Below are 20,945 nucleotides of genomic sequence, written 5' to 3'. Positions count from 1 at the left end.
GTGAACTTGCAACTGAGACAAAATGGGGTGGCCCATCCTCAGTTGCGTGTTTAGGATGGACTTGCAACTATGCCAAAAATGAGTTAGGTATAGTTATGAGTCAAGAATGGACTTGCAACTGGAGCTGATCCATTTTGTCTTAGATGCGTGTCAAGATTTGTGTGCACGACAAACAACTCCACACGAGCTATTAGGTCAGGACAAGCACAAATCTTAAAAGCACATATACATGGACAATAAATTAGATGTGACTTAACTGATTCTCATCTAAATGAGAATTAGCAAATCCGTTTCTTTTAAGTTTGTGAATTTGAAAAACACTAATTTGGAGAACAAAAGTGACTTTGAAGACAATAGAAAATTGAAAATTTAGAATATTTTTTAAAAATTAGGAATTCTACAAAGTATTTGTACACTTGAAAAGAGTTTATTCGTAAAAAGGAGAGTTTATGTACCAAAAACATCCTGAACTAAAATTGGGGGAAAAGAAAATAAAAAAGAGAAGAATAAAAATATTTTTCTTTTAAAAGATAGAAAATTTTAGTACAAAATTTCCTCAGAAAAAGAAGAAAATAGATAGCTCAAAACCATGGCGTGATCGTGAACACATAAACATAAAAAAGCAACAAAAGGAAGGAACAAACAAAGATAGAATTCTTGTAGACATGGGACAAACCCATCCAGAAATAAGAGACCAATGTTCCACCGAGCCTCCTCAGAGCTCAACGATTCTCGGCCGTCGGATCATTTCCCTTGATGTGTTTTTGTCCGTCGGATCGAGATCTGGAGAAGGCTGGGCCGTTGGATCTGGGATGAGCACTGTTGAAATGAACAGTTACTGCATGTTACTCCCTCAGTGCGCTGCCTTTTACTCTGTTTTTTCGGTCTGACGTCGCTGGCGTGTGGGTCCGCTCACTGGTGGGCCGCGTTTGTCAGCGACCGTGGCTTGGATATGGCCCGATCGTCCCATCGCACGCACCGGCGGGTAAAGATCTCGTGCCACCGCACGTAATATCCTGCCCCCGCCGAGGGTACGTCGGTAATTTCGCGTCCAGACCTCGTGCGTGTTGTGCGGTGGTTCGCCCCGTGCGGCTATGGGGTGGGGAAGGGCAGCGCCTTGCCCTTTCGTGCTCATTCATCCCCTTCCTCTCCTTCCCTCTAGATCTCGTCGCCGACGCTCCTCCTCTCGATTCGACTCTGGTTCTTCAGGTGCTTTCCCTCTACCGCTCGCTCGCCGTGCTGCCCTTCTCCTCTCCTCCTCGTTCCCCTTCCCCTCCCCCCCCGATCTGAATCCTCCCCCGGAACCCAATCCATGGCGCCGCCCAGCTCGCTGCCCTCGGCCTCCTCACGCCGCCGCCGCTCGTCCTCCTCGACTTCCCCCGTGTGCGTTCTCCTCTTCCTCTCCTCTGCGCCACGCCGACTTCCGATCCCGCGCCTCCAACCCTCGTCGATGCTGCCGGAGCGCCCTTCGGCGGAGAGAAGGCCCATGGCGACACTGGCCCCCAATCCCACGCCTCGAGCCCCTGCCTCGTGCACACTGCTGGAGCGCCCTTCAGCGCCGAGGAGGCGCAGCACGACAAGGCCGCCGCCGGCGTCGGTGCTCCCTGGCATGACACGACCGCCGCCGACGTCCGTTCTCCAAGCACATCCACTCTGACGACGCCCAGGTGATCCATTCTCTTGCCTAGAGATGTCGGTCTATCTTCTCTTTCGGTTCTAGGTTTTCGTGTTTACATTGATTTTGTGTCGGATTTATCATTGCAGGTCCTCTGTAGTAGTTGTTTGTTCCGTTTGTTGAAGCTTCGGCCAGCCTGCCGTCTGCTGCCATGTCGAGAGGTTGCAAGGTTCTTGGGTTGTGAGCTCTTCCTTTTCCTTCCTGTCTAATAGAGCTATTAGTTGTTATGTGCAGCTCCAGTAGCTTTTTGGATGTGTTGACTGCCCGAATCTTTTTCTTGGATGCATTTGTTGCTCGATCCTGGATCTGATTGGATTCCTTTGGATGGATTAGGTGCTCGGTTCTGTTTGGATCCCTACTATTTGTTGTTGCTTTGTAGGAGACTAGGCCTCGGGCCTATATCCGGGGTAGATTTTTGTTGCCTTTCTTAATTTGTCTTGCTTGGATGCATTAGGTGCTCGGATATTGTTGTTGTTGTGTAGGAGATTGTTGTGGTCTGTCTAGATTCCTATGTTTTTGTTACCTTTTTAATTTTGTCTAATGCCTGATTTGTCCTTATCAGTGGTGACAAGGGAAGGGAAAGGTTTGGCACTGGCTCGCTAAATTACTTACCTTGAACATGATAATAAATATAATATGTTTGTAGTTGTTGGTAATTAATTTCACCCATGTAATAATCCATTTTCCTAAAGCTAATTGTTTTATCTTCCATATCGTTGGTGTGTGACAGGTTCAGATGGCATGGACGAGTACTCATTTATTCATGGAGCTAGCGCAGATCATCCTTTTTCGATAGAGGGATTTGGGCATCAATCCTTGGCCTTGCTCCTGATTATGTATCGGAAGTGGGAGTGCTAATTATGCATTGGATGTATACTTTGCCTACGAAGCTTAGTGGAACTGCTCAAATTTACCTCAATTATAGTTACAAGGTTATATTCTTCTTCACTTATATATGCTCTTTTTTTATGCACTCTTGTTTCATTTATGGATTTGGTGTAGCCTCAAGTATGTAAATCCACAAGGTCTATAATTAGTACAGGATTAAGCACAGATTATTGAGAGCTGATGCCGAACAATGCACTTGAACTTTGAGCGATCTGCTAGCCATTGTTCAATTCACATCTTTATGTGCTTAGGATTAGGAGGATATATATGAACCCAACTTCGACACAGGTTTTGCATTGGCTGCATAGGCCGCTGCCCCATTCATTAAGTTTTCTATCCATCTTACTCACATTGTTGGTTGTGGCTGCCATCATCATTATATTACATGTTCTTCATTTCCTTCTGTTGTGCCACCCTGCATTCTTAACTATATGGTCTTTATGGAAATCATAGGTTCATGAAAAAGGCTATCTCATTGCAGGGGACATGTTCAGAAAAAAAAATGTTGAAGGATAAACTCTTCATGCCCCAACTACAACAAGAGGAGATAGCTCAAGGTAAATAAAAACTCAAAAGATTCAGCTCATTTAGGTGTGTTCCACCTGGGTGATACTAATTCAGGTGGAATTTTCTTACCCACACAATTCTTAAATTCAAAGAATTTCCAAGCTAATGTTGCTAATCGCTGTTGTGTGATGTATGCTTGTTTGATTATTACTTCCTATTGCGCTTGATCTGGTTCATTTGATCTATTACTCATTTTGTTTATTTACTGTCTTATCACATGGCTAATTTGTTGTTTCAGGCTGCCGTGTGTTTTCAGGTTACTGGCGGTTATTGGCTGCTAGGACCAGTTGTCACTATTATCCGGTTGCTAGAGCTATGCAGCTTGATGGGTATATTGCATGTTACAAGCCAATGCCATGTAGGTGGATATGTCGTGTTAGATGTAAAATCTATGAAAGATGCTTATGGTAATATTTTCTGGCAAGTCCTTCAGTTAGGTCTGAATCATGGACTTTTTGTATCTTCCTTTTGGTTATTGATGATGTTTGCCTCATTCCCCAAATTTGACCAAGCTATTGTTTACAAGCCTCAATGAGTTGATTTCCTGTAAGTTAGATGTACTGATGAGGTGCTTTTGACGAGGACTGAAACAGTGGTGATTGTTTTCAAATGGCAATATTTCAAGGTGAAATTCAGTACATACATGGCTCGGATTTCTTTTGTTCATGATGGCCAACTGTAGGTTTTTGTTTTTCCCTGACAACCATAAATATTCTGAGGTATTTCCCATGGTTTTCCACCTGCTTTGTGGTTGGAAAGTATCATAATTGATTGCTTGCCAAGGAAATGTGTTGCTGATATTAGTTATGACTTGTGTGGTAAATTAAATCTGTAAAATTCATGTGAAGTTGGCAGTGAAACCTCCCAAAAACTGTAAAGTTGAACAAATATAGCAACATGCGTTCTTTTTATGGGTATCAGAGTGTCATGCGTAGTACATATTGTAGATTATGGCGTAAACTAGAGAAATGTGGTGATGTTTTGATTATCGAGGTTGTATGGTGTATTATTATTTTCGCTAAAACTGCTTCTACTGTGTAGTTCGTCTAATCAGATTTGTAGGGACATAAAAACATAGATTGATATGCGATATTGTACTGATTACAAAAACATCATCAGCATGGCAGACTGTCATGCTGAGTTACACCCCCCCCCCCCCCCCACACACACACACACTCTTTTGATTTAACCCCTGGAATCCCATTGTTGTTTGTGTATATTATGTACACTCATATTTTTTTATTTTCATGTTAGTTGATATGTCATACTGTACTTACTACAAGAAAACATCAGCATGGTAGACTGTCATGAGAAATATAAGATAAAAGATAGTTTGTTAGTTCTCTCCGATTGCACATGGATAGTTTGATTTTGAGGTGCACGTGCAGTTTCAGTTATGATATAATTTTGGTTGATCGAAGAATTAGTTCTGACGCACTGGTGGGTGCTCAGTTCAGTTAAAAACATGATGTGATGTTCCCGTTCTCCCTAAACATTTGCTAATCCCACTCTCTGTTACATTTCCTGCTCTTCAATTTGTGTAGATTCAAGTTTATTATGTATCATTATATGGGTGTAACTGAAAATACTTGCACACTTTTTCTTTTTCTCTAAGCAAGGGCCAAGGAGCGACGACCCTACATACATCAGTGATGATTAAGGTATGGCTTATTGCTTAAGCAGACAAATTAAAACTAATCAGCCCATCCGGCCATGCTTCCTCATTCGGATTAGTTTTAATTTGCTTGCTTGGTTCGGTTTGCTTTCTAATTGCAGGTCTAATTGGTATATAAGACATGTTTAGAACCTGTGGTATAGTGTGCTCAATATAGGCATGAGACTATAAAGCAGAATAAGTTCCCATGTTTATTTTTGTTTTTTTTTAAAAGCAGATTAATACCTCTCTTTCTATCTCCACATATATCTGTAGTGGATGTTCAACAACGCGATTCTAAAACCCAAGAAGTGTTATGTAGTCCTTACCACGAACAATGTAGCGTCCCGGCTTTAGATGGATTTCTTTCTCTTTGAAATCTGGGACCCAATCCGCTGTTAGGGGCCGGTCAATGTAGTCAAGTAGTTGCCTGTGCTTTTTGCAGAGGCACTGGCCTGTACAAGTTAGTTGGAAAGAGATGATCATGGAGTAATAAAACTTGGTTATGATGAAATGTCAGTAATATGGTTACCATGTTTGTTGTAGATGACATGGTTTTGCATCGTGTAGGCAGCCTCAACATCAGTGGCCAGTGCATAGCTTTCTTGTTTGACCGTGAGTCCCTGCAGATAAGCAACAGCAGGTTGAATTGATTTGAGCGTTTGTGTTGATGCTGGAATGGCCAGACGAAAAAAACATTCAGTTTTTCTTGTCTGCACTTAGCAGTATGTGCCAAATGACCATAGTCATACATATTTTCACATTTTAAGAAGCATCTAGCATCGAGAGCATTACCTACTCGACCAAATTGTTGGGATTGTTGTGTAGGTGATCGCAACATCCACTACTTTGATGACTTTAGCACCTACTGCCTTTATGGAAATAAAGTGAAATTAAACAATGACAATCTCAAGAATCTGCGCAAGCTAATTAAAGGCAGTAAAACACCTAACTGCTATTATGTGTGCCACATGACAAAGACTTTTGCAACCCCTGGAAAAAAAATGGTGAGCATCGAAAATTTCTTTAGTTTATTTGGATCCATCCTAAACCTTCTGTGCAGCTACATTTTCTTTTCCAGAGACCACACATTATGCCAGTTACCCTTCCGTCTCTAAATGGTATCTGACTGTGACATGCTCTGTAACAATTAGATTAACCTGGATCCATAAATAAATGGCATCTGACTGTGACATGCTCTGTACATAATCAAAAAGCACCAAGTCGAGTTTGCTTCTCCCTTCCTTTTGGTGGTCAGGACGTGAGGTTGGAATAAAAGAGGAAAAGGGAACTACACTAAATGAATAATTTCATCCTGGTGATAGGCTGTGCCTGACAAGCTCAAATAATGCACCAGCACCTAATTGTTAGTTCGTAAGTCTTTTTGTTTCAGCACAAGGCCAATTTACTCAGTAGAGCAACATGTTTTTAAACATCCTTCTTTCCTGAGTCCAGTTTGATTTTCATCTTACAGTAGCTTGATTTAGTTTGATCAACATAACATAAACTTATTCTTCCCTGCTTTACAAATCAATGCAATAACTTGTGAGATTAGCCTTTGTCCCCCAATTATTTGAACCTTTTCTTTCCTCTGCAGGAAGATGACTATGTAATACTGATTCCTCATTCCCACATCTTTGCCCTCATGCTGCAAGCTCTCAAGTTGCCCCCCTGCGACTTACCATCACAAGACATATCCGGGCAATGAGTCTCGTGTGACGGTTACTTTCAATTCATCGTTGCAGTTGATCGATGGTTTGCTTGTTCCAACCTCGATATATGGTGTGATCTCAAAGAACTGTGATGAAGCAGAAGACAGTGTTGCTATGGCAGCCATTAGGTTTATGGAGGATGTATGTGACAAGGAAATCAGGGGTTATCACTACATCCATGTTAAAAGGCTGGAAAATAAGGTGACACATCTGGTAAGGTTGCTGGTTGCAGCAAACAAGACAATAAAGAAGGAACGCAGACGATGGTACTATGCCGTCAGATACATGAGCTCGTATTCTAACCAGATACAGAATACGACAGCTGCTCGGCGCATAAGAGGGCGGGACAGCACCAAAAGGGCTATGAAAACGGCACTCGCAAGCACGGGAAAGTTGGCAAAAAGGCTACGTTATATTGGCATAAAATTGGGGCAGCGCCTAAAGACCACGGATAGTATCTGGTGAGCTTTGGTCAGCGCATCGTACCCAGCATGTTTACTGATCATTGCCTTTGCCCTTTTGATGTTCTTTTGAACAAAACATACACATCCTATGGATTCCTGCTGTTATCGTCAAGTGTACTTTCTGTTATTATCGTGAAGTGTGCTTTCTATGATTGTATACTGTTTGGTGACTTCCCGTTATTTGCACGTGAATGATCTTTGTTTCCAACTGGTTCTTTGGTGATTCTTCCTGTTATATATGAATCTCCTTTAATTTTTTTGATATGGCTTCATTTCATTCTGTTTTAGCTTTAGCTTACTTACTGTTATTGATTTTACAGTCAGCTCCTGGCATCGATAAATCATGCTTTGTTTAGCTTACAACAACTTGACATTAACCCTCCTGGCTCACATACACAAAGTGTAACATTTGTCTATACTTTGTGATGCAATAGCTTCATGGGTGGGTGTTTCGAGGTTTCTCAGGTTGCAACGTTAAGCGAGTACCAATATTTTTAGTTACATTCTGTCTGACATCTATTTATAGCTCCAGTTCATTCAGACGTTGTTAGTCCCATTTAGATACATGGTGGTAATATCATGCTTTCATTGCCCTTTTTATCGTCCGAATAGCAATTGAGTTACTAATAACTTAACATTACACGTTTGACCAAATGTTCGGACAGGCACCCTCGCGCCAAGGCGCGTTGCCGATCTAGTAGACAAGCACTCACAGCTGATTCTTCTAGTCTTGACTTGGAAAAAAAGAGCCCATGAAGCCCATATATAGACAAAACCATGTAGACACGAGGACAAGAGGCGGGCGGCACATCGGTGCGGGAACACACAAAGCACGCAACGATCAACCAACATGCACAAATATTACAGAACCCGATCGTGTGATTGAAGACTTATACGTGACATAGTTAAATTTCATCTAGACGTGAACTAGCAAATTCGTTAGTTAGTCGTAACGATCGGTACAAATTTTTATAGGAAAGTCGTTCAGCAAAATCTCCTTGTCCAAACATCCCCCTGAGTGCTTCGGAGCAACTTCAATGGGGCGATTCATTTCGTCCGCTGCTGTCTGTTTGGATCGGTACGGACAAAAAAAAGCCCAACGCGCCGACCCAAACTTAAATCGTGTCCGTTTCGCGCCGACGCATTTGCGGCCCAAATGCGTCGGCGCGGACGCGGAACGGACGTCACGCGCGCCTTCTCGGTGTCCGTCGCGTCCCCACCTGGCGGTCGTCCAACTGCCCGCGGCCAACCTGGTCATCTTAATTTATGACCTCGGGCCCACGCATCAGCGACGGCGGTCTTTTTTTAAGCCGACCATGCGGTGGGGCCGTCCTCATCTGCTTCCCCGTCCACATATAGCACTCTGTGCTCCCCCGTCGTTGGCAAACCCTAGCCACCCTAGCGAAGCCAGATGGGGCTATTCTCCGGCGCCGGCAGCAGCAAGGCCAAGGGCAAGGCCCCCGCCATCTCTTTCCCCTCGGAATTCCTCCCGCCTCCGTCGGCGCCGGCTCGCCGGCAGAGGCAGCGCGTCAACGTGCCAGTGCACCAGACGGAGTGGCACTGGCAGCACCGCGTGCCTCTCTCGTACCCCGACGCCACCCTGCCGCACGACTGGCACCTGGATCCAGAGAGGATCCCAGTGCCGACGGCACCGCGGTCGGCTAGGGCGCACGCGGAGGAGGTGCGGCGCCGGCGGGCGCTCCTGACGCCGGAGCGCAGTGACCCTGCCTATGCAACCGACTCGCCCAACTGGGCGAGATGGTTCGCCTTTGAGCATGAGGAGGCGAGGCGACGCGGCGTTCGCGAGGTCGACCGCAGCGTGCCGCCGCCCCCGCTCGTCGTTCGCGAGGAGGACCAGGCGGCGGAGGACGCCTACCAGGCGGCCCTTGCGGCGGTCTACCGGGAGAGCGAGGAGGATGAGCGACGCAGGGCGAAGGCGGTCGAGGAAGAGGAGGCGGCGTACGAGGCGGCCATGGCGCAGGCCATTGCCCTCTCAGCGGCGGGCGACTGCGTCCTGCCGCCGGTGGCCCTGTCGTCCCCTCTCCGCCGCGGCGTCAAAGCCGAGCCGGAGCCGGAGCCGTCCCCCATCGAGCGCTACTCCTGGACGGGAGTAGTGTGCGAGTGGGTCCGCGCGCCACCGGTCTGGGTGGGGGCGACGCCGGCATAGGAGGCGGCGTACCTCGAGACGTGGCGCCAGCGAAGGCTGGCCAAGGAGCGTCGCGACGGCGAGTACCTCGAGATGCTCGAGCGCGATTTCGAGGACGAGCAGCGCGAGGCCGAGGAGGAGGGGCGCCAGGCCACGGCGGCACAGGCGGCCGCACAGCCCCAGCACCGGCACCGCCCGCGGCGGCACAGCTGCCCGCGGCCGACATCGTCGCCGCCTGGAACACGGCGTTCCCCTAGGCCGGCCCTGCGCCGACGCTCATCTACCTCACGGACCCCGAGGAGGACGACGACGACGCCTAGGGCAGCGCGCCGCCTCGTAGTTTAGTTTGTTTTAGTTTTCTTTAATGCTAATGTCGACGCATGGACTCTCGCCGGCCTTCCTGGCCGGCTTTAATGTTTAATTAATGTTGTTTTTATTTTAAATATGCATGCATTTTTTTTTCTCGCGCCGTCGAAATGGGTCGGGGCAGTGTAGAAGTGCATGCTCTAGGCAATGCAACCAAAAGACCGATCTGATGAAAAAGACTAGGCAGCACATTACGACCCAAACGCGGAAGCGGACGTCCGTGTCCGTCTGGCAAAAAGCGGACAAAATCGCCTTCCGTTTGAGTCGGCCGTTCGAGTTGCTCTCGCACATTCTCTGCGTTTCAAAATGTTGTGCATGTGAAAGTCAATCAAATGTTATGAAAAAATTTGATATTGGAGGAAGTTTGAGGCGTGCATCCGCGACGGTGACACGTCACGTGGCGACCATCCGTCCGCCTGCAGGTGGGCCCCCCTCTTCCACGTCCTTCCTGAAACATCCACACCACTCGCCACTGTCTCTCCTTCCTTCCCCACTCCACTCCACCCCACCCGTGATACACGCGCGCCACAACACTCACTCCGGACCGTCGCCGAATCTCGCGCGCCGCCGACGTCCATGGCGTCCACGCCCTCCGCCGCCGTCCACCGCGCCGCGAGGACCTTGTCCCACTCCGCGCCGCGCCGCGGGCCGGCGAAATCTGCCTCCTTTGTCAGTGTTCCGGGGGGACGCCGCCACGGACGGCGGCCGGTGCTGGCGGCGGCGCTGGGGGACATGGACATGCGTCCGGCCATCGACGAGAACCCGGAGGGCGTGCTCTCCGGCGAGTGGCCCGGCAACTTCTCCCTCGCCAGCTACGACGACCTCCGCCAGTACCTCGAGTCCCAGATCGTCTCCACCGACAAGGTCCGTCCGCCGCTCGCTCGCCTTCTTGCCAGATACGTTTTTGTTCACCTTTTCTGCTAGATCTGATGGTTTTACCGTGGTTACGTGACGACTGCATCGAATTGAATCTGGTTCGGTTGGTCTGCTGCAGATGAGCCCCACGGCGAAACTCGGGGAGGTGATGTCGCGGCCGGTGGAGGTGGCCACGCCAGACCAGAGGCTGGCCGAGATCGACGCCCTCTTCGCCACCCAGTCCGGCCTGCCCGTCGTCGACGGCGAGGGCAGGTGCATCGGGGTCGTCTCCAAGAAGGACAAGGCCAGGGCATCCAATGGGGTGAGTCGGTCCTCTTCAACCAATTGTATCTCGAATCATCAATTTCTCCTGTCTTGTTTGATTTGTCGGACATGGATGCATGTCAAATTCAGTTGTATGCTCCACCGACTGTTAGGTTTACAGTAACACTACCTGAACTTTCAGTTCATACTGAATGCTGAAGCACAAAATATGACCAAATTAAGGCAAACAATAGCATGCTGAGGTCCCCTGAGGTTGGTACCTGAATATTCAGGGATTCTATTAGATGGCATGAACTTCAAAGAATAACCTTGAATGCACAGAACATTTGGGGGCGGAAAGGAAATGGTGCATGCTGAAGCACAAACTTATAACTAAAAGAATTTAACCATTAACATGTTCAAGTCCTTTAAGGTGGTACCACAACATTTAGGGGTTGAATTAGATCGTCTGAACCTTCAAAAAATAACCTCAAGTGCAGAAAACATCTACCCTGAATTTTGCATCTAACATGCTGAATATTACTGATATTAATTTTCCAGCAGTTACCTAGTGAGGGACAACAATAGTTCATTGCGTGTGTCTCAAAATTTATTTTACAGGGTAAAGAAAATAAATACAACATAAGCAGTAAAATATTGAGATACCAATTGAGTATGTACGAACTGTACTTCTGCTTTCTAATAAATACAGTATTTTAATCCAGGACCTACTTAGTTTTAGCCGCGATATCTGTCTTAGAAACATCCCTGAATAAAAACCCCTACTCAAAGCCTCTCACCTTGCTGTGGTGTTTCTAGAATGGTTGTATTTCCAGGTCGAATAAATTTTCTAATAATCTTCAGCTTGGCTTGATATGGCCAGGACATGTGCACACAATTGTACTAGAGAATGATGTTGGGTTTTCTTTTGTAAAGTTCCTGAGATTCATTCTATAAGGGTTTCTGATGATGCTGATCCGTCCTGCTCTTATAATGCAGTTGGACTCGACCATTGGAGAAGTCATGTCCTCGCCTGCTGTAACTCTGACTCTGGAGAAGACCGTCTTGGGTAACTTTTGCTTCCTCTCTACCCTACAGCCTACTGCTATACAGCATATGGTTAATAGAAGCACTGTGTTTCTGGTATGATGTGCTAATGTGTTTCTTTTCTGTAACTGTGTGTATGAGCAGAAGCTGCTGCATTGATGCTCAAGCATAAAGTTCACAGGATTCCAGTTGTGAATGAACAACAGCAAGTGATCGGTAAGAATTTGATAATCCCTTCGATTGCCATTTCTGAAAAATAAGTAGATGTAGTCATTTACTTGGTATAGTTCGATTTCCGTCCGGTGATGCACTTATGAACAATCCATTTTTTTAATCTTCATCGAGCCTCATATTTCCTGAACATTCTGCTACCAGTATAATCTACCTTCCCAGGGCTTCCACCAAAAACAAGCCAAAACCTGCCATACGTCCACATCGAGTTCTACCGTTAACTGTCAGATTTCACCTGTTCCCAGTCTCTGATGCCTACTGGGAGCCGTAAATGCATAAAATTCCAATGACTGCAGAAGACTGCACACAATTCTGTACACATTACTTTACCTAATGAGAACAAGGAACACTGTTTTCACTTGACTCGGTAGAGTCCTTCCATTATAACTGCATAAACATTGTCCTCCTATCCAGAAGAAGAACACTGTTCACATACATAACCATGTTTTTTTCCGACAAGCAGGGATCGTCACGCGGACGGACGTGTTCCAGGCCTTGGAGGCCAGCAAGGCATAAGAAGATCCTGCATCCTTAGTCCTCACTGTACATTTCGATGGCGGCAGCAGCCTATTTAGCCTACGGGAGTGCCGCTCTGCTCCTGTACAGTAATAACCCTAGTGGTGTGATATGTACATGCCAAGGCCTTCCTATAGCGTGCTCTTGGGGTGTATTGAGTCGCGCCATGTGTTGTTGGACCTGTGTGACCTTGAATAGTTGTTCTGGCATGGGTTTGTTTGCTCTCTCTTTTGTGATGAAATCGTGAGTATTTGTGCAGTTGAGAACTTTGCCTTGCTTGGAGCTGCTCTGCTATCTCTCTTTCATGTAACAGATGCTCTCCGAAGCTGAAGTTCATTTGAACTTTGATCGTTTTAGCATGTATATATGGTTTTGTTTTGAGAAACATGTGGGAAGGCTGTCCATGTGGAAACAATATATTTATCTGCCTCTTACAGTATCCATGTGATCATGCGATTTGCCAGAAATTTTGAGCTTTAAATTAGAGCTTGAGAACCAGAAAAGACATTAAAAGAAATAGGATGGTGCAAAATGGGCTGAATTCGAGGCAGTTCAGCAACTACCCACTACAAACTCCGTTGGTAGGATCTGGATTTGAAATTTGTGGCATGGTAGATGAACATTCTGTAACTTCTCACCAGCAAGCACTATGGTCTGAGAGAGTAAAGCGTCTCTTTCTGAAGAAGTGAGTAAAACATCTGATGCTACCGCTCCCCCAAGATGAGATTTAGGGTACCAAATAGTCGTGACAAATGATGCTGAAATTTGACTATCGACACCATACCACGAAATTTTGTATGTACATTCGATCTACGCATCAAGAAACCAAAACAGAAGAAGGCAAATTCCTGTGAAGTGGGTACTAGCCAACTATTTTTTTGGCAAATATTAATGTGAGCTGCTATCTGTAGCCTAATTTATCTGTTTTGTCTGCTGAGATGTAGATCAAATTTGGGATATTAATTTTTGTGGCGTGGTGCATAAATCTTGTAGTATTGATTATTCGAATAAATTTTGGAAAATTTCAGCAATTTTTTTTTCAAATAGTAGCTGAAATGTACCATATGGTAGTAGCGAAAGGTGTGTATCCATTTCTGAGCCCAGACTCATTTGCCCCCGCACCGAAGAAAAAAAACTAGAAAAATTAAAAAAAAACTATTTTTTGCATGGTAGATAATTTGATACGTGAGATCCGATCCAATTTTCAGATCATTTAGATATATGAGCAGCTCTTGGCAAAAAAGACAAATTTAAGGTCTATAAAAAAGTTTAATGTTCATATACTGTTATGATCTGATTTGTCTTTTTTGTTGAGAGCAACTCAGATGTCCAATAATCTAAAAATTAGAGCGGATCTCACGCGTCAAATTATCTACCATGCAATTTTGTTTTGCAGTATTTTGAATTGTTTTGAATTTTTTGCGAATTATTTTCTGACCATGTGCATATGAGGCTGGGCATCGAATCGCTGAACAAAAAAAGGTGTACATTTATTCTCTAATTTTGCGCTAAGCTTCACCGCTGACGTCAGCTAAATCTTACTCCTACTAGCAATATAGCCTGCAAAAGCAGATTTTGCCCAAATCGTCACTGCCGCCAACACCTCTAGAGCGCCATCGCACGGTGCCGCCACCGCCCAGGCACTGAAGGCCGGGGCAGGCCACCGGCTGGCTCCTCCGATCCCGCTGCTGGTCGCCCCCCACCCGCACCGCCCCCTGCCGGACGAGAACGCGGGGGGGGGGGGGGGGGGGGGGGGGGGGGATGGGGTGTAGATTGGCCCCGAAATCGATCGGCGTCTGTTGCATCTCCATCCACTCCGGGTATGGATCTGAAAACCACTTGATTTACTTACCGGATAAGCATATCGATCTGGGTGATTGTCTGTCAAAAAAAAAGTGACACATATTCATTTGTAAACAACATCTTATTTGGGACTGAAAAGGGGTAAAATCAAGTTTAGCTTCACCAAAGCATTAACTACATTGACCAAACAACATGCTTCATTTTTTGCTCTAGGAAATATTTCGGAACAACTTTAATCTGTCGTCGTGTAATTGTAATGTTACCAGTCAATTTGTGCAGTCAACATAAAAAAGACAGCAGTTAAATGTTATATTTCCTTAGAGCAACTCTAGCCGATCCCCCTAAAACTGGTTAGAGGAGAAAAATCCGGTTTTTCGCCTCTAACCGGCACCTAGCCGAAGCCCAAATAATAATTAGAGGAGTAAAAAATTTAGTCTGCGCGCACCAAACCCTTATATTTACTCCTCCTCACGGCCGTGGAGTAAGATCCAACCGCGCCTCTCCGCCTCCTCCTCCACCCAATTCTCGCCGCCCAACTCTGCTGTCGAGCCCCGTGTTGGGTTAAGTCCCTCAACATGGAGTTGTGTTGGCAGCCCAACATCAGCCCATAAGTCCAACACATATGAACCGTTGATCTGTTCTGCATCCAACGGTTGTGAGTGTTTCCTGGTGAGGGGAGCAAAGAGAAAACCCTAGCCCCTCCACCCCTGCTGGTGGTGGCTGCCATTCATGAGAGTGAGAGAGAGAGAGAGAGCACAAGAGAAAACACAACCTGAGAGAGAGGAAGAAGAAGAAGCAGAGGTTCTGTCCAGATTTGCTGCATCTGACTAGACAGTGTTCAAGCTGGTGGTTGGAGGCTCAAACGTTCTTGGATCGACCCCAAACTTGGTTAGCTGGTTTGAGGATTGGGTCAGTGGAGCATCAGATTGGAGAGTGGTTTTGTCAGCTCTGACTGCTGCAGTTTCAGAACAGAGTAGTTTTGGGAGACGAACAGTTTGGATAGGCAAACGATGTCAGATTGAGCTGAAATTTTGAGGGGATCTCAAGAACTCGTGTGTCTACTTGTCTGCCAAATTTGGTGTTGTTTGGTCCAGCGATTTAAGAGCAGTTTGCAAAACACTGAAGGGTACAGAAGCTGTGTAAACTTTGCTTTGTTGAAATCTTGCCTCTTGTAGCTTTTGCTGCTGTTGCCGGTTGGTGACGTGGAGAGTGTGTTGTAAATCTCTCTAGAGGTTCTAGAGAAGACTTTGTACTCATCATTCTCATAGTGTAGTTGTGTGGACCGGTCGGTCCACAGCCGTGGTTTTGTACTCCTCAACTTAAGGAGGTTTTTCCATGTTAAATCATGTGTCACATGTGCATGTTGTTTGTGTTATTCCGTTGCTTACTTGTTGGTTGAAGCTGTCCTCAAAGTTCATCACAAGTGGAGGGGGCCGTGTAGTGTGCATATTTGTCATGTCGGTGAATTTGTGTAGCGCATTGTTGTTGTCCAGCCTCAACAAAGTGGCATCAGAGCCTTGGTTTGCTTGTGCAAATTGCTGAGTTTCTTGTGGTGAAAGATGGAAGTGAATACCAACAGGATGATATCTTTGAATGGTACAAAAGCATGGAAGGGCAAGATGGAGGACTTGTTGTATGTGAAAGAATACTGGAAGCCAGTGTTCTCCACTGAGATGCCGGAGGGCATTGAGGAAGGTCAGTGGAAGGTACTTCATCGCCAAGCTTTTGGGTTTATTCGGCAATGGGTCGATGACAATGTTTTGAACCATATCATTGATGAGACGCATGCACGCACCTTATGACAAAAATTGGAAGAGTTGTTTGCCCGAAAATAAGGTACAAACAAGATGTTCTTGATCAAACAATTGATGTGCTTGACGTACAAAGAGGTGATACGTCTCCAACGTATCTATAATTTTTGATTGTTCCATGCTATTATATTATCCATCTAGAATGTTTTATATGCATTTATATGCTATTTTATATGATTTTTGGGACTAACCTATTAACCTAGAACCCAGTGCTAGTTTCTGTTTTTCCTTGTTTTTGAGTATCGCAGAAAAGGAATACCAAACGGAGTCCAATTGACCTGAAAATTCACGGAGATTGTTTTTGGACCAGAAGAAGCCCACGGAGCATTGGAGATGGACCAGAAGAGCCCCGAGGCCACCACGAGGGTGGAGGGCGTGCCCTACCCCCTGGGCGCGCCCCCCTACCTCGTGGCTGCCTCGTGGACCCCCCTGACTTGTTCCCGACGCCAACACCTCTTATATATCCCCAAACTTCCAGAACATAACCTAGATCGGGAGTTTCGCCGTCGCAAGCCTCTGTAGCCACCAAAAAGCAATCGGGACCCTGTTCTGGCACCCTGCCGGAGGGGGGATCCATCACGGGTGGCCATCTTCATCATCCCGGCGCTCTCCATGACGAGGGGGGAGTAGTTCACCCTCGGGGCTGAGGGTATGTACCAGTAGCTATGTGTTTGATCTCTCTCTCTCTCTCTCTCTCTCCTGTTCTTGATATGGCACGATCTAAATGTATCGTGAGCTTTGCTATTATAGTTGGATCTTATGATGTTTCTCCCCCTCTATCTTCTTGTAATGGATTGAGTTTTCCCTTTGAAGTTATCTTATCGGATTGAGTCTTTAAGGATTTGAGAACATTTGATATATGTCTTGCGTAGGATACCCGTGGTGACAATGGGGTATTCTATTGATTCACTTGATGTATGTTTTGGTGATCAACTTGCGGGTTCAGTGACCTTGTGAACTTATGCATAGGGGTTGGCACACGTTTTCGTCTTGACTCTCCGGTAGAAACTTTAGGGCACTCTTTGAAGTTCTTTGTGTTGGTTGAATAGATGAATCTGAGATTGTGTGATGCATATCGTATAATCATACCCGCGGATACTTGTGGTGACATTGGAGTATCAAGGTGACATTAGGGTTTTGGTTGATTTGTCTTAAGGTGTTATTCTAGTACGAACTCTAGGATAGATCGAACGGAAAGAATAGCTTCGTGTTATTTTACTACGGACTCTTGAATAGATCGATTAGAAAGAATAACTTTGAGGTGGTTTCGTACCCTACAATAATCTCTTCGTTTGTTCTCCGCTATTAGTGACTTTGGAGTGACTCTTTGTTGCATGTTGAGGGATAGTTATATGATCCAATGATGTTATTATTGTTGAGAGAACTTGCACTAGTGAAAGTATGAACCCTAGGCCTTGTTTCAACGCATTGCAATACTGTTTTCGCTCACTTTTATCATTAGTTACCTTGCTGTTTTTATATTTTCATATTACAAAAACCTATATCTACCACCCATATTGCACTTGTATCACCATCTCTTCGCCGAACTAGTGCGCCTATACAATTTACCATTGTATTGGGTGTGTTGGGGACACAAGAGACTCTTTGCTATTTGGTTGCAGGGTTGTTTGAGAGAGACCATCTTCATCCTACGCCTCCCACGGATTGATAAACCTTAGGTCATCCGCTTGAGAGAAATTTGCTACTGTCCTACAAACCTCTGCACTTGGAGGCCCAACAATATCTACAAGAAGAAGGTTGTGTAGTAGACATCAAGCTCTTTTCTGGCGCCGTTGCCGGGGAGGCTAGGTAAGCGGCACTAATACCCCGTCAACTAAGCTCTTTTCTGGCGCCGTTGCCGGGGAGGTGAGTGCTTGAAGGTATATCTTTAGATCTTGCAATGGAATCTTTTAGTTTCTTGTTTTATCACTAGTTTAGTTTATAAAAGAAAACTACAAAAAAATGGAATTGAGGGTGCCTATATGCTTCATCTTTTTAATATCTTTCGTGAAAATGATGGAAAGGAAAATTGTGCTCAAGTGTTAGAAGAAGAATGCATTAAAATGTTTGGCACTAAATATTTGAATGATGAGCATGATTGCAATGTTGTTAGTATGATTTCCTTGAATATCCATGATGCTAATGATATGCAAAGCCACAAGCTTGGGGATGCTATGATTGACGAAGATGATATTTTTTGTCCCCCAAGTTTTGATGAGCAAATTTATTATGATGATAGCATGCCTCCTATTTATGATGATTATATTGATGAAAGTGGGTTTGGAAGAGTGTCAACTTTAGGAAGTAATGATCCCACTATTTTGGAGGGTGTTGAATCTTATTGTGATAATTATGAAAGTGGATTTGGAGAGGTCATGACTTTATTTAGTGATGAATCCGCTATTTCGGAAGATGTTTCAATTGATTATGAGAACAAAGTTGCTATCTATGATGATTATTGTGATGACATGTATGATATAAAGAATAATGATAACCATGAAACTTTTCGGCATGATTTTAATTTTCAATTGGATTATGCCTCACATGATAGTTATTTTGTTGAGTTTGCTCCCACTACTATTCATGAGAAGAAATTTGCTTATGTGGAGAGTAATAAAAATTCTATGCTTGTAGATCATGAAAAGAATGCTTTATGTGATGGTTATATTGTTGAATTCATTCATGATGCTACTGAAAATTATTATGAGGAATATATGCTTGTAGGAATTGCAATAATATCAAGTTTCCTCTCTATGTGCTTAAAATCTTGAAGTTATGCTTGTTTTGCTTTCCTATGCTAGTTGATTCTTGTTCCCATAAATTGTTTGCTCACAAAATCCCTATGCATAGGAAGTGGGTTAGACTTAAATGTGCTATTCATATTCTTCATGATTCTCTCTTTATGTTTCAATTCTTATCTTTTATGTGAGCATCATTGAAATAATCATGCCTAGCTAGGGGCGCTAAACGTTAGCGCTTGTTGGGAGGCAACCCAATTTTATTTTGGTTCTTTGCCTTTTGCTCCTGTTTTAGTAATAAATAATTCATCTAGCTTCTGTTTAGATGTGGTTTTATGTTTTAGTTAGTGTTTGTTCCAAGTAGAACCTTTGGGAAGACTTGGGTGAAGTCTTTGCGATCTTGCTGTAAAAAACAGAAACTTTTGCGCTCACGAGATTAGCTGTAATGTTTTACTGGAGAGTGATCTTAGGTTGATTCTTTTTTAAGATGATTAATAGACAAATTCATCACGTCCACAAATTTACTTCAGAATTTTTGGAGTTACAGAAGTATTCGAGAGTTACAGATTACTACAGACTGTTCTGTTTTTTGACAAATTCTGTTTTCTATGTGTTGTTTGCTTATTTTGATGAATCTATGAGTATTATCGGAGGGTATGAACCATAGAGAAGTTGGAATACAGTAGATATTACACCAATATTAATTTAGAATGAGTTCACAACAGTACCAAAAGTGGTGATTTATTTTCTTATACTAACGGAGCTTACGAGTTTTGTGTTGAGTTTTGTGTTGTGATGTTTTCAAGTTTTGGGTAAAGATTCGATGGACTATGGAATATGGAGTGGCAAGAGCCTAAGCTTGGGGGTGCCCAAGGCACCCCAAGGTAATAATCAAGGACAACCAAGAGCCTAAGCTTGGGGAAGCCCCGGATGGCATCCCCTCTTTCGTCTTCGTTCATCGGTAACTTTACTTGGAGCTATATTTCTATTCACCACATGATATGTGTTTTGCTTGGAGCGTCATTTTATTTTATTTTGTTTTGCTTGCTGTTTGAATAATATCCCAAGATCTGAAATTATTAAATGTTAGAGAGTCTTCACATAGTTACATAATTATTCAACTACTCATTGATCTTCACTTATATCTTTTGGAGTAGTTTGTCATTTGCTCTAGTGCTTCACTTATATCTTCTAGAGCACGACGGTAGTTTATTTTGAAGAAATAGATGAACTCTCATGCTTCACTTATATTATTTTCAGAGTCTTTAGAACAGCATGGTAATTTTCTTTGGTTATGAATTTAGTCCTAATATGATGGGCATCCAAGAGGGATAAAATAAAAACTTTCATATAAAGTGCATTGAATACTATGTGAAGTTTGATTCCTTATGATTGTTTTGAGATATGAGGATGGTAATATTAGAGTCATGCTAGTGAGTAGTTGTGAATTTGATAGACACTTGTGTTAAAGTTTGTGATTCCCGTAGCATGCACGTATGGTGAACCGTTATGTGATGAAGTCGGAGCATGATTTATTTTTTGATTGTCTTCCTTATGAGTGGCGGTCGGGGACGAGCGATGGTCTTTTCCTACCAATCTATCCCCCTAGGAGCATGCGCGTAGTACTTCGTTTCTATAACTAATAGATTTTTGCAATAAGTATGTGAGTTCTGTTGGGGAACGTAGTATTTCAAAATTTTTGCCTACGCACACGCAAGATCTATCTAGGTGATGCATAGCAACGAGAGGGGAGAGTGTTGTCCACGTACCCTCGTAGACCGAAAGCAGAAGCGTTATGACAACGCGGTTGCTGTAGTCATACGTCTTCACGATCCGACCGATCCTAGTACCAAAAGTAAGGCACCTCCGCGATCTGCACACGTTCAGCTAGGTGACGTCCCACAAACTCTTGATCCAGCTGAGTGTCGAGGGAGAGCTTCGTCAGCACGATGGCGTGATGACGGTGATGATGAAGCTACCGGCGCAGGGCTTCGCCTAAGCACTGCAACGATATGACCGAGGTGGATTATGGTGGAGGGGGGTACCGCACACGGCTAAGACAATGTCTGTTGTTGTGTTCTAGGGTGCCTCCTGCCCCCGTATATAAAGGAGCAAGGGGGGAGGCCGGCCGGCCCTTGGGGCGCGCCAAGGAGGGGAGGAGTCCTCCTCCTAGTAGGAGTAGGATCCCCCCTTTCCTAGTCCAACTAG

The 20,945-nt window shown here is 44.6% G+C and overlaps 1 protein-coding gene and 1 long non-coding RNA gene across 5 annotated transcripts; both read left to right on the top strand.

Moving 5' to 3' along the window:
- The first annotated feature begins 1,287 nt into the window (after positions 1-1,287).
- LOC120974832 (uncharacterized) lies at positions 1,288-6,772 on the top strand. 4 transcript variants are annotated; one of them, XR_012201571.1, is made up of 6 exons: positions 1,288-1,667; positions 1,765-1,844; positions 2,406-2,607; positions 3,017-3,120; positions 3,369-4,791; positions 6,382-6,772. It is a non-coding gene; the product is annotated as an uncharacterized lncRNA (long non-coding RNA). The 4 variants fall into 4 exon arrangements; XR_012201570.1 differs by having other exon boundaries at positions 1,765-1,852; XR_006669113.2 differs by having other exon boundaries at positions 1,765-2,607; positions 3,045-3,120.
- Positions 6,773-9,919: 3,147 nt separating this feature from the next.
- Positions 9,920-12,770, top strand: LOC109748065 (uncharacterized). The gene is made up of 5 exons (XM_020307124.4): positions 9,920-10,336; positions 10,467-10,649; positions 11,591-11,660; positions 11,783-11,854; positions 12,333-12,770. Exons 1-5 carry the CDS (start codon positions 10,049-10,051, stop codon positions 12,383-12,385), a joined length of 666 nt encoding a protein of 221 aa, XP_020162713.1. The 5' UTR covers positions 9,920-10,048; the 3' UTR covers positions 12,386-12,770.
- Positions 12,771-20,945: the final 8,175 nt, after the last annotated feature.

The sequence above is a fragment of the Aegilops tauschii genome, chromosome 2, assembly GCF_002575655.3.
Source record: "Aegilops tauschii subsp. strangulata cultivar AL8/78 chromosome 2, Aet v6.0, whole genome shotgun sequence".
NCBI classification, from domain to species: domain Eukaryota; kingdom Viridiplantae; phylum Streptophyta; class Magnoliopsida; order Poales; family Poaceae; genus Aegilops; species Aegilops tauschii.
Note: the sequence above shows the minus strand (reverse complement) of the source record. Positions and strands in the feature narration are given on the sequence as shown.

Excerpts from the sequence above, each read along its gene's own strand:
- LOC109748065 (XM_020307124.4), top strand. The coding sequence starts at position 10,049 with ATGGCGTCCACGCCCTCCGCCGCCGTCCACCGCGCCGCGAGGACCTTG. Across the intron at positions 10,650-11,590 it reads AGGCCAGGGCATCCAATGGG|TTGGACTCGACCATTGGAGA; the intron begins GTGAGTCGGTCC and ends CTTATAATGCAG. Across the intron at positions 11,855-12,332 it reads TGAACAACAGCAAGTGATCG|GGATCGTCACGCGGACGGAC; the intron begins GTAAGAATTTGA and ends TCCGACAAGCAG.